Source organism: Cetorhinus maximus, chromosome 1, assembly GCF_964194155.1.
Source record: "Cetorhinus maximus chromosome 1, sCetMax3.hap1.1, whole genome shotgun sequence".
In the NCBI taxonomy this organism is placed as follows: domain Eukaryota; kingdom Metazoa; phylum Chordata; class Chondrichthyes; order Lamniformes; family Cetorhinidae; genus Cetorhinus; species Cetorhinus maximus.
In genome coordinates this window covers 100,362,537-100,375,204 of record NC_135879.1, presented here as the reverse complement: position 1 = coordinate 100,375,204, position 12,668 = coordinate 100,362,537, and the positions used below count along the sequence as shown (strand labels likewise).

Below are 12,668 nucleotides of genomic sequence, written 5' to 3'. Positions count from 1 at the left end.
GAGGATTTGAAACAGACCCTTTCAATGAGAATGATTTGCTCCTGCATGTCCATTGGAGCTTCATAAAGAAGGATATTATTTGGGTGGAGGAGGAATCAGCACAATTAGTTTAACAGTGCAATTTCTTATTTGATGGGCAGCTTTGTCCTTTGCAGCAGGAAGACATCTGTAGAATGTTTTTTCAGCAGACTAAGTGAGTTGTGCAGAGTACACGATAAAGCACATGGTACATGGGCTGTGGATGGAGTGGTTTGATGGGGCACATGGTCTTTTCTCAGTGAACAAAATAAGTTTCTGATAGTTTAATACTCCAATATGATCAATAATTTCAAATGTTTCTCAGCAGTTATAAAATAAGGTATCACAATGGAAAAGATTGAAAATGTAGAAAATACCTATTAGTTGGAAACACTAAAAATGAGTACCCTGTTTTACTGTACCTACAACAGAGAGTTGATTCACTTGTGTTACTAAATATTAAAGAGAATGAAGACAAGGAATATAAATGTAAGCAGTATAATCTTTATGCCCAAAGAAAATTTGTGGTTATCAAAGCGATGGATGACAGAGCTGGGTTTGGATGCTGCTTCTCCTTTGTGCCTAATATCAGCAGTAAACACTTTCCAGTCAAGTCAGCATATTCGTAAAGACCCAAAATATCTCTGACATCAGCAGGAACATACCCAGAGTACTTATTGGAAAGCTGTCAAGTGGCCAACCAAATGGGGACCAAATAACAGAGGCCCTTGACTTTATTATCTTTAGGGTTAATAGTTTTATAGTTAGGATATCTCATTATTTATATTTAAAAACTTAGTGGAGAGTACACTTGTGTGTGTTCTATACCTTTGTGTTTATTAGATTTATGGGTTTTCAAATCAAGGCGTATCGTCAGAAAATTAAATTTGTTTCACTTCAATCCCAAATGCAGCTTGTGTCATTCAGAGCTCCCGCTTGATCAAGTCATTTGGTCAGACTGTAGAAAACACACCATGTCAGTGACATGCTAGTGATATGCACAGTTTGCATCAATATAAATTGGATTTGGCTTCACATTGATGCAAAGTGCACAAAATGGGCTGGATTTCCCTGCTCTATCACACCAATCCCATCACCTTCTTATTTAGCCCCAAGCTCACCCCCATAACACGGTAGGTGTGCGGATGCTGAAATTGGCATCCAGCCTGCCATATTTAAATTAAAAAATCAAGGAGAAATTGAGATTATTAACAAACCAATTGACCCCGATAATCTGCTGCCCACACCAATACACGGTTGATGTGGGCGGTTGGGGTGGGAATTGTCATGGTCTTTTATGGTCTGCTGCCACCATTTATGTTAAGGGTCTCGATGTAGACCTCCAGTGATCTGTCTCTATGCTATCTATGCTAAGCAAGACTGACGAAGGTTGTAGTCGAATGCAATTATATGGAAGTTTATTACTAGCAACAACTATGGTGGAAATGGCAGGAAATGGGGCAGAGAGATCTACCGCCACCTCCTTCCCCTGAACTCGTTTTCCATCCTCCATCTCTCTGGAGACTGCTGGCAGCTAACTCTTCCCTGAACTATTGCCATCTTCTGACATTACAACACTGCCTCTTTAACAATAGTCTACTCTCCTAGCACATTTTTTTTCCACTGAGTTTACTTAAGGTTTCATCCAGATACAATTTCCACTGGGAACAAAGCAAGATACCCAAAATATGAAGTGCATTTTAAGTAACAATATTTATGAACAGTTTCAATGACGTAAGATTGCAACCTGCAAACTCTCCACTGGAGCAACACCAGGCATACCGAAGAATGAGGTGTCAAACTGGTGAAGCTACAACACAGGACTACTTGCGTGCCAAACAGGAATATCAGCAAGTGATAGCCAGAGTTAAGCGATCCCGCAACCAATGGATCAGATCTCAGCTCTGCAGCCCTGCCACATCCAGTTGTGAATGGTTAAACAACTAACTGGGGGAGGATGCTCCACAAATATCCCCATCCTCAATGATGGGAAAGCCCAGAACATCAGTGCAAAAGACAAGGCTGAAGTATTTGCAGCAATGTTCAGCCAGAAGTACCGAGTGGATGACCCATCATAGATGCCAGTCTTCAGCCAGTTCGATTCACACCACGTGATATCAAGAAAAGGCTGAAGGGCACTGGATACTGCAAAGACTATGAGCCCTGACAATATTGCAGAAATATTACTGAAGACATGTGCTTCAGAGCTATCTTCACCCTTAGCCAAGCTGTTCCAGTCCAGCTACAACACTGGCATCTGCCTGACAATGTTGAAAACTGCCCAAGTATGTCCTATTCACAAAAAGCAGGACAAATCCAACCTGTCCAATTACCGCCCCATCAGTCTACTCTTGATCATTAGCAAAGTGGTGGAAGGGGTCGACGACAGTACCATCAAGCAACACTTACCCAAAAACAACCTGCTCACTGACTCTCACTTTGGGCTCTGCCAGGGCCACTCAGCTTTTGACCTCATTACAGCCTTGGTTCAAACATGGACAAAAGAGCTGAACTCCTGAGGTGAGGTGAGAGTGACTGCCCTTGATGTCAAGGCAACGTTTGACCGAATGTGGCATCATGGAGCCCTAGCAAAACTGGAGTCAATGGGAATCAGGGGGAAATACTCTCCACTGGTTGGAGTCATACCTAGCACAAAGGAAGATGGTTGTGGTTGTTGGAGGTCAATCATCCCAGTCCCAGGACATTACTGCAGGAGTTCGTCAGGATAGTATCTCAGGCCCAACCATCTTCAGTTGCTTCATCAATTACTTTCCTTCCATCATAAGGTCATAAGTGGGGATGTTTGCTGATGATTGCACAATGTTCACCATTCGCGACTCCTCAGATGCTAAAGCAGTCCATGCCCATTTGAAGCAAGACCTGGACAACATTCAGGCTTGCGCTGATAAGTGGCAAGTAAACACTTCACGCCACAGAAGTGTCAGGCGATGGCCATCTTCAATAAGGGCAAATCTAACCATCACCCCTTGACATCAATGGCATTACCACTAACAACATCCTGGGGGTTACCATTGATCAAGAACTGAACTGGACCAACCACATAAATACTGTGGCTACAAGAGCAGGTCAGAGGCTGGAAGTTCTGTGGACAGTATCTCACCTCCTGACTCCCCAAAGCCTGTCCACCATCTACAAAGCACAAGTCAGGAGTGTGATGAAAACTCTCCACTTGCCTGGATGAGAACAGCTCCAATAACACTCAAGAAGCTTGACACCGTCCAGGACAAAGCAGCCTGTTTGATTGGTACACAATCGACCGCCTTCAACATTTACTCCCTCCACCACTGGCACAGAGTGGCAGCGGTGTGTACAATCTACAAGATACACTGCAGCAATTCACCAAGGCTCCTTCGATGGCACCTTCGAAGCATGGGAACACCACCACCTGGAAGTTCCCCTTCAAGCCACACACCATTTTGACTTGGGAATACATCACCGTTCCTTCACTGTCGCTGGGTCAATACCCTGGAACTCCCTCCCTAACAGCAGTTCTAGAATGCGGCTCACCACCACCTTCACAAGGGCAATTAGGGATGGGCAATATAAATGCTGACCTAGCCAGCAACACCCATGTCCCATGAAAGAATTCAAAGCATCCAAATATGTGTCCAGTTTCAAGAATTGTGAAGTAAATTTGGAGAATTATGAAACCACTGGAAGTGCTTCCTTTTTTCTTTTTTTAAACAAACATTCTCCAAATTTGTTTTTTAAACTTGCACCATGCATTTCCTTGGATTTATTTTCCTGCACTGCGTAAACTTCAAAAGAAGTACTGTGGAAACCACATTTACACTTGTAGTTATGGCAGAGATACAGTGCACACCATTGGAAGAAAATCTGGGTCTATATTTGCTGTTCACTATAAAATTCTTCCCAAAAGATTAATTTGTGAAGTGAAGAAGAAACTTGCTCCATGGGCATTTATTGCCAGAAGCTCTGTATATTGTCTTCCTTATTCTATCTGCAGCTGAAAGTTGCCTATAGTAACTCATCCAAAATCAATAGTGCAACTTTAAGTGACAGATTTCCTATTTAATTCTGTTACGTGCAGTTTGCTGTATTTAAGTCCAGAAGCAGCTCTTAGGCATTTCATCCCCTGATGACTAGATATACATACTGAGGCCACGACTGTTTTGTTTCTCCAACAAGAGTGGTCAAAGATTCAGAACTGGTGGATGCACTTTAGAATTGCATGCGACTTGTGTAGGTACTGGCTTCTGACTCCATGCCAGCAAGACATATTTTTAGTGATGGTGTTTGGTGATGGTTTGAATATAAATCTGTTGACATTTTCAATCTGTTTTGGAAGAAATGTTCCATACACAAAGGAAGAGCTAATGCTGGGGTACTGCAAAAAGCAGACTCAGCATGTGTATAATAATATATCAGAGAAACTAGTATGTTGGGTTCTTAGCAGTAAACCCTCTCACGTCTCTTCATCTTCCAATATAAGAATCACGGGGGATAATTTTGACTTTGGGCGATTATGTAAAATGGTTGACATCAATTCAGCCACCCATTATATCTCTTTCCCAATTTTAAGTTCGATTGATTCTATTGAGAGACACATGAGAGGTTGCCCACATGATGCCAGGTTTTAAAAGTTGAGAACAGGTCAATATCCTAGCACCAAGGTTCAACACCTGGGACTGAATCAATCAATCAATTGGCCTGTCATGTTAATTCAATTCTGACCTTACTTATGTGACCAGCATCTCCCAGTGCAGGAACTCTGATGGCAGCAGTGGGAATTCTCTCTCCATTGCACGTACTATTTTCTTTAATGGAGTTAATCAGCATGTTCATTGTCATATAAAAATGTAGATGGTAGTGATTGTTGTGGTAGTTTTCAAGTGGATCTGTGCCACAGCAAGAGGTATCACCATGTGAAGGGGGCGGGGGAGGCTTTTGGAAACTAAAAAGGAAACCTTAACACTCTACAGGCAAATTATTTCATTAATTTATCATCAGAAAGATTATCCTCAGGGTTTATAGATTCATTAATTTTAATAGTACACTTTCCAAAAAAGACCTGAAAGACATTCAATTAAACAGATAACTGAAGTTCCAGAGCTGCTTGTAAGAATCTATCCCTATTCCTCTTTGTAGACTTGGAATCAGTACTGTTTGGAGTACCGGTTGGAGTCATACCTAGCACAAGGGAAGATGGTTGTTGTTGTTGGAGGTCAGTCATCTCAGCTCCAGGACATCACTGCAGGAGTTCCTCAGCGTAGTGTTCTAGGCCCAACCATCTTCAGCTGCTTCATCAATGACCTTCCTTCCATCATAAGGTCAGAAGTGGGCATGTTCGCTGATGATTGCACAATGTTCAGCACCATTTGCGACTCCTCAGATACTGAAGCAGTCCATGTCCAAATGCAGCAAGACCTGGACAATATCCAGGCTTGGGCTGGCAAGTAACATTTGCACCACACAAGTGTCAGGCAATGACCATCTCCAACAAGAGAGAATCTAATCATTGCCCCTTGACATTCAATGGCATTACCATCACTGAATCCCCCATTATCAACATCCTAGGGGTTACCATTGACCAGAAACTGAACTGGACTAGCCATATAAATACTGTGGCTACAAGAGCAGGTCAGAGGCTAGGAATCATGCAACAAGTAACTCACCTCCGGACTCCCCAAATCCTGTCCACCATCTACAAAGCGCAAGTCAGGAGTGTGATGGAACACTCCCCATCTGCCTGGATAGTGCAGCTCCCACAAAACTCAAGAAGCTTGACACCATCCAGGACAAAGCAGCCTGCTTGACTGGCACCATGTCCACAAACATTCACTACCTCCACCACCGATGCACAGTAGCAGCAGTGTGTACCATCTACAAGAAGCACTGCAGGAATTCACCACGGCTCCTTAGACAGCACCTTCCAAACCCACAACCACTACCATCCAGAAGGGCAAGGCAGCAGATAGATGGGAGTACCACCACCTGGAAGTTCCCCTCCAAGTTATTCACCATCCTAACTTGGAAATATATTGCTGTTCCTTCACTGTGGCTGGGTCAAAATCCTTGAACTCTCTTCCTATCAGCACTGTGGGTGTACTGACACCAAATGGGCTGCAACGGTTCAAGAATGCAGCTCATCACCACCTTCTCAAGGGCAATGAGGGAAGGGCAATAAATGCTGGCCCAGCCAGCGAAGCCCATATCCCATGAATGGGTGAATAAGAAAAAGTTTGCCCATCAGTATTGTGCCCTCTGCTCCTTTGGTTTATCTTCCCATCTGCTCCAATGCCTGTAGCTACTAAGAAGTCTATCCAAGGCTTTAGGAGATACAGTATTTGTTTAAAATGCATTGTCTACCAGGTTATTTAATTCTATGCTCTGTCTGAAGATAGATAAGACTAAAGCTGAAAATTTGTAGCTATTCTGGCACAGCACTAACGTACATCTTATGGGAATATGGTCGATGAGTTTCAAATTAGGGCATAACTTTGATCCCTAGCCTTCCTGAACAGTTTTCATAGGGCATGATGAAGAGTAAAGACACCACCCACTCTGAGCAAAGTCAAGGTGCAAGAGGGGCTGTGACCACAGGAGGATACTCCCAGCCAGGAGTTTCCTCATCACAGGGCCAACAGGATATCAGTGGGTCAGTACACCAGGTAAAAGCAGACCAACTAGCTGCTGAATGCCAGATGTGGAACCCATATCCTCTGTAAAAAATACTTCTTAGGTGGATGGGAGGAGCCCAGCCCAGTCTCTTTCTATTATTTATCAGTTGACAAAGACTCCCACCCCATTTGTATAATTTAAAACAGCCTCTTCCTCTGGCTTTGCAAGCTTTGGTGATGTCGTCAACAGCGGGCAGATCCTGACAATATACACCAGGATCAAATGTGTCAGGGTTTTTAGGCCTATTATTTGTAGACAAAACCCAATTAAGATGGTCCTATCAATGGGCAGTGGTAGGATCTCCACAAAAGTAAAACAAATGTTTCCAGCTGGTTGCAGCCCTGTTGGGACAGTGAAAGTGAGACTTTAATTACAATATGTACTAATACATAGCACAGCATGCAGATGGAGAACTGATTGCCCGCACATGTTCTCATGAGTGTACTATCTTATACATTAACTACATTACAACCACCAGAGGCTAATAATGAAATCTTGTACATCATAACAAAGCTGCAAACTAACTTCACACCTTTGTTGTGCATGGATGTTGGTGCATGTGTTTATATGCATGTAGAGTGTGCGCACTGGGAAAATGCCAAGTTTGCTGGTCAGTGTGATGGAATGGATCAGAGGCAAACAGTGCCACCTTCTGGTGTTGTGGCTGCATTTTCTACTCGGTTTATCAACCTCGCAATGCTGACTGGCAATGTCAGTCTGACATGCTGGTGCTCTTGGAGATTTAAAGACTCAATAAAATTCATCCAAAAAATCACCTAACTGTCCAGTTAATATGCCATTAGAGAGCATGCCAGTTACATAGAATCATTCATTACATCAATGTCATTTTATTTCTTTCTAACATTCTGAAGTGGAATGCATGCCTGAAAGGGTGGTGAAAGGAGATTCCATGGTCCCTTTCAAAAGGGAATTAGATAAACACTTGAAGGGAAATAATTTGCAGGGTTATAATGAGAGCAGGGGAGTGGGATTAAGTGGATAGTTCTTTCAAAGAACCAGCACAGGCACAGTGGACCAAACGGCCTCCCTCTTTGCTGCATTGTTCCATGATTTTTGAACTACTTTCCTTTAGTAGGAATCAGTAATTTTTTTTGGATTATTAGTGTCGCTCCCAATTCAAGTGTCACAAATCTAAGGACCACTGTTGTTGCTCCCGATCAAGTATCAGAAGGCTTAAGATCATTGACGTCACTCCTGATCAAATGTTAGAAGTCTCAGGATTGTTAGTGCTACTTCCAGTTAAGTGACAGGAAGCCTTCTGCAGTATGAGTACAAGCCCCAATCAAGGAAGAGAAGACTCTGGATGGTTAGTGCCATTCTTGATTGAAAGGCAGCATCAACTGCCTTTAAATGAAGAGTATTGATGCGTATAGTTACTGACAGCTCAAATTTAGAGATTAGATGTGCTTAGACAATCCTTAAGGCAGTACAGTTGTTTTTTTCAGTCTGATTGTCATAGACGAGTATAATTTGCCTCCTTGTATTATTTCTACTAAATAGGCAGTAAAATGAGTAGCTCACATTAGATAACAGTTGAAAAATAATGCCGTTGAGGTCATTGAGAGTTGTGCTGCACTTCAACTATTATGGAAAAACTAAGCTGAGGGATCAAGATCTACAGTGCAAGAAACCACCAAGATTGAAAAGAGTAAAGGAAAAGACAAGATTAATCAGGAAGTATTGGTTTGATGACAGGCACCAACCTGATTTTTAAAAACATGATTTTAAGAGGAGAGGTGACAGAGAGATAAAAATTCCTCAGTTTCAGGCTAGACGAAAGAATGACTTTGAGTTGGCGACAGTAGTGTGCCTTTTCCTAAACTTTTACGTTGTCCATCTGTGTGCAAAAATAACCTCTCGTGCCTACCATTAAATTGCCTCATGAAAGTGAACAACTTCTTGACAGGAAAGGTAACTAAATAGTGCTGAAAATTTTGAAGGTTAAGAAACAATTGCACCTCAGCCCTTAGCACAGAGTAGGAATTCACACCTTTTTCTAACTGTGACGCATAATTCAATTTTTTTCCTAGTGCTATGTAATGCATATTTTCAATTCAAGATAGATGTCATCATTTCAACGTCTCATATGTGTCTCAAATTACATTTTTTATAAGCACCATTTGTGTGTCAATAGGGATCTCCTTAGTTGAAAGGTTACTGTCATCGTGAGAAAGCATGAAAGGGCTGGGTTTGACATACTGCCATTGATTTCTCCATTGGCTGGTATCTAACCAGCTGTTGCTGCTTTTTCTTTATTAATACGAGCTGTTGGGGATATTATATGAAGACTTTGGAAAAATAAGAGAGGCCATCAGGGTGTTTTCATTTACAGCTTAGTTTGTACATCTGGGATGAACAAAGAAAAATTTTATTTGAAGATAAGTCCAAAATGTGCTTTGAAGGATCTGATCTATGTGCCATCTGTAGACATGCCATAGTCATACAATGGTATCACTGAGTAAGGCACCAAGACTAGAAGAACAAACAGGGAAACTGATATTTAACACAAGATTTCTGATACACTGAGGAAATGTTTTCAGAATTACAGCTATTTAAAAGAGCAAAGATTTTCTAATTGCTAAAATTATAATAACATGTAACTTTGAATCTGTTCTTCAATCAAGTCAACAAATAAGTTTTCATTTTGTTACGATGGTTTCTTTCATCTTGTCCTATTTGTCACTAAGAATAGAAACATCATTGGTAAGATTATTAAGCATGTGGAGTATATGGCCTCCATGAGTTAGAGCTCAGTTTCTTTCACAGAAATGGTCTAACTACTAATGTCACTGTCACGTAGGTTGACCAGACAGTATAATCGGGGCATAAGTGCAGGAGGGATGAATACATGTGCCTACAGGGCCTATGCCTAGTGGACACAGCCAAATATGGGAGTCCTGTTGGCATAGTGATCAGGGGCACACAGTGTTCAGCAGGAAGACCATGGAGGCTTCACTAGGTTTCTCCTTCAATGCAGAAAGTGCATCTCAGGGCAGCAGGTTTAACGCTGACTGACAAACGTCCACATTTATCAAATGTTAGCGTGCATCTGCCACCTTTTGATTACTGTCTGTTGAGCTGCATCTCGAAAGCTGCAGGAAGCATTGCCAGTCCTCCTCTCTGCTCCAGCCCTGTACTGCCCCCCAGGCAGCACAGCTCTTGGAGACAGGGTCCTCGTGCTTGGGCTTGAAGAGTGCTCTTTCCACAATGTTTGAGGTTGAGAGGATTGATGGCCCAAATATGCTTAGTGCCCAAGGCCTCAAGAATTCTTAATCCAGTTGTGGGCATGGAAGGAAATGAAGGACACTTATTCGAGTTTCACATCCTCTGCATTGGAGGAACATTCTGGTTCAATCTGGAAGTGAATCGCTGCCTTTACATGGAGTGTGCACTGATGTTCAGCTAGACGATCTGACTGCTACTTTTACCCTCATTTTCTGCTGTGCACAACATTGCATCTGGCTTAATGGCTGCTCATGATTGGCTGATATCATACCACTTGAGTTCATTTGAAGTAGTCTAGTTCTTTACAATGCAACCTCCTCACTTAAACCTTGTGCTGAATCAATTTATTGTTTATTTCCAGCTTTATGGAAGCCTTTACTCTGTCAATCTCACAGATGATTAATTTTTAAAAAAGCAAAAGTTCAAACCCATGTTAAGATTTAATATATATTAACTTTGATATTTTTATTTTAGGGCGAACCAGGATTTTGGGGACCTCAGGGAGAACCTGGGTTGCCTGGGTTACCAGGAACAAAGGTGAGTTCATTGCAATTTTGTGCGAGAGGCCACAGTCTGAGAGCGCTGATCCTCTGCCTATTCAGAGACCTAACCCAAAGTATCTTTGATCTGTAGGGCTGGATTTTTCCTGAGTCCGGATGGCTTGTAGGTCCTTTAAAAATGGTGGGCTGGTCCAGATTCTGGGGTTCCCAACCCCCTTCTTGGGTTTCCCAATTTTCTGGAATGCCTTTTAAGGGTGCAGGCTGATTCGGGTTGTGAGCCCGCACCCTGCACTCCTGACCTGGCCGATTCCATTGCGGGGATAGGCATGTCTTAATCCTCTGCAATTTTCATGGAGTCAGGCCGATTTTTCAAAGAGTTGTCGTCCACAACACCTCAGAGACCATAGTCTGCAAGGGGAACCTTTCAACACTTAAGTTAAAGAGGTCCTCATGCCCCCCATGCTATGGCATGCCAGCAACCCACCCCTTGCCCCCTCATGCCAAGTATGCCCCCCACCAAACAATGGCACTTTCAAGCCCTTTCACCCAGTACACACTGTATAGAAGCAATGAACCCTATAGTGACAGTAGGATGTGTAAAATAATAGCTTTTAAAAATTCATTCATTGATAACTTTCCACTTTCTTAAAAACAACTCCTTTTTACGACAGGGCAATAAAAATATCGATCACCCAGACATTTTTGAAGTATCAATAGCTGAAACTGTGAGCACCTGAAACCTCTCTATCTTATCGCTGGGTCAAAATCCTGGAACTCCCTCCCTAACAGCACTGTGGGTGTACCTACACCACATGGACTGCAGCAGTTCAAGAAGGCAGCTCACCACCACCTTCTCAAGGGTAATTAGGGATGGGCAATAAACGCTGGCCTAGCCAGTGATGCCCACATCCCTTGAATGAATTTTAAAAATCAATAAAAAAAATAAATATTGTGAAATTAACAGCATAGATCAGACAGCCAGAGCTTTCAATTAAGTAGTGTTTTATCTTGGGGCTCAGGTGTTTCAACAGGCAAATGGGTTTCTGGATGCTCAGCCAGGAATACATAATAAGGCCCAAACATCCATTACAGTACTAAAACACCTGAGCCCCAGGTGGCATGGATAGAGCATGGAGAATGTGTGGGGGAGAGGGGTTGTGAGGTGGTGAGGGCCTTTCTGTTTTTATTATAACTGGGACAAAGTCCCACAGCCTGTCTCCATACCCAGCAGCTCTGTATCTGTCTCCAAACCCTTTCCCAAGTCAGCTTGCCTGACTGCAGCCTGCACCCACCACCACCCTTCCTTCCCCCACGCCCCACAATGAAAATCCCATCCATGTGGAAACTTCCTCCTGAGGCAGGAACTTTCCTGACTCGGCACAAGGATGAAAATCCAGTCCATAACATGGAAAAGCTGCACTGAGCAATGATGCCAAGCCCCTTTCAGGGAGGAGGAGGGAAACTCCTAAATTTAAGTTTAAAAAGGTGTAAAGTTACACACAGTAGAAATTGATTTTGAAGATGAATTCCTTTGTACTTCAATAATGAAACAGGTCAGTCCTTACTTCACCAGAAAGTGCAGGAAGTCTGTTTGATGTGCAGAAATCTAACTCCTTTGTGGAAGAGATGTGGTAAAGAGTTAACTATCAGCCATACCGCCTCTGAAAGGCCACTATTGTGATCATTGTGCATACTCTAATTGGAAATGCAAGAAAACATGGAGGGAGTTACCAATGGTGAGATCAGTGCACTAGCTGATGGAATTTGCAGTGTACGCTGCCAATCTCGCTGTTGCAGAGAAACCTGGGCCATCATATCTGTGATGCTGTTTATTCTGTGGTATTTTTAACAGGGAGAGAAAGGAGATGGAGGGCCACCAGGAAGAGGTGAAATAGGCCTGCCTGGACCTTCAGGCCCAAAGGTCAGCTGATTGTTTTACCCAGGAGGTTTTTTGTTCCTGTTCACACTGGTGGACGTGATATTTAGAGCTCTTGAGTTGTTCATTTGCACCATATCACACATATTTCCAGACTCTACCTTTAGTTCTACACAGGAAACGTGCTGTTGGTGTCTGTGCGGTCTGCTACAAGGGTTGGCAGATCTTTGTTCTTTCTACTGTTAAGCTGAAACAGGAGATCATTTGCAACTGAGAGTCTGTTTCTATATGGCCAAAAAAACAACTCAGTTTGAACAATGCACTGCTGTCAGGCTGGAAGAACTTATTTTCAATTGATTTTTCAG

The 12,668-nt window shown here is 42.7% G+C and overlaps 1 protein-coding gene across 1 annotated transcript in view; it reads left to right on the top strand.

The window, feature by feature from the left end:
- Positions 1-12,668, top strand: part of col25a1 (collagen type XXV alpha 1 chain) — a 227,159-nt gene that overhangs the window by 91,997 nt on the left and 122,494 nt on the right. Inside the window, exons 15-16 of the mRNA XM_078544797.1 lie at positions 10,402-10,464; positions 12,280-12,348. Coding sequence (XP_078400923.1) covers positions 10,402-10,464; positions 12,280-12,348 — 132 coding nt within the window. The remainder of the gene's footprint in view (positions 1-10,401; positions 10,465-12,279; positions 12,349-12,668) is intronic.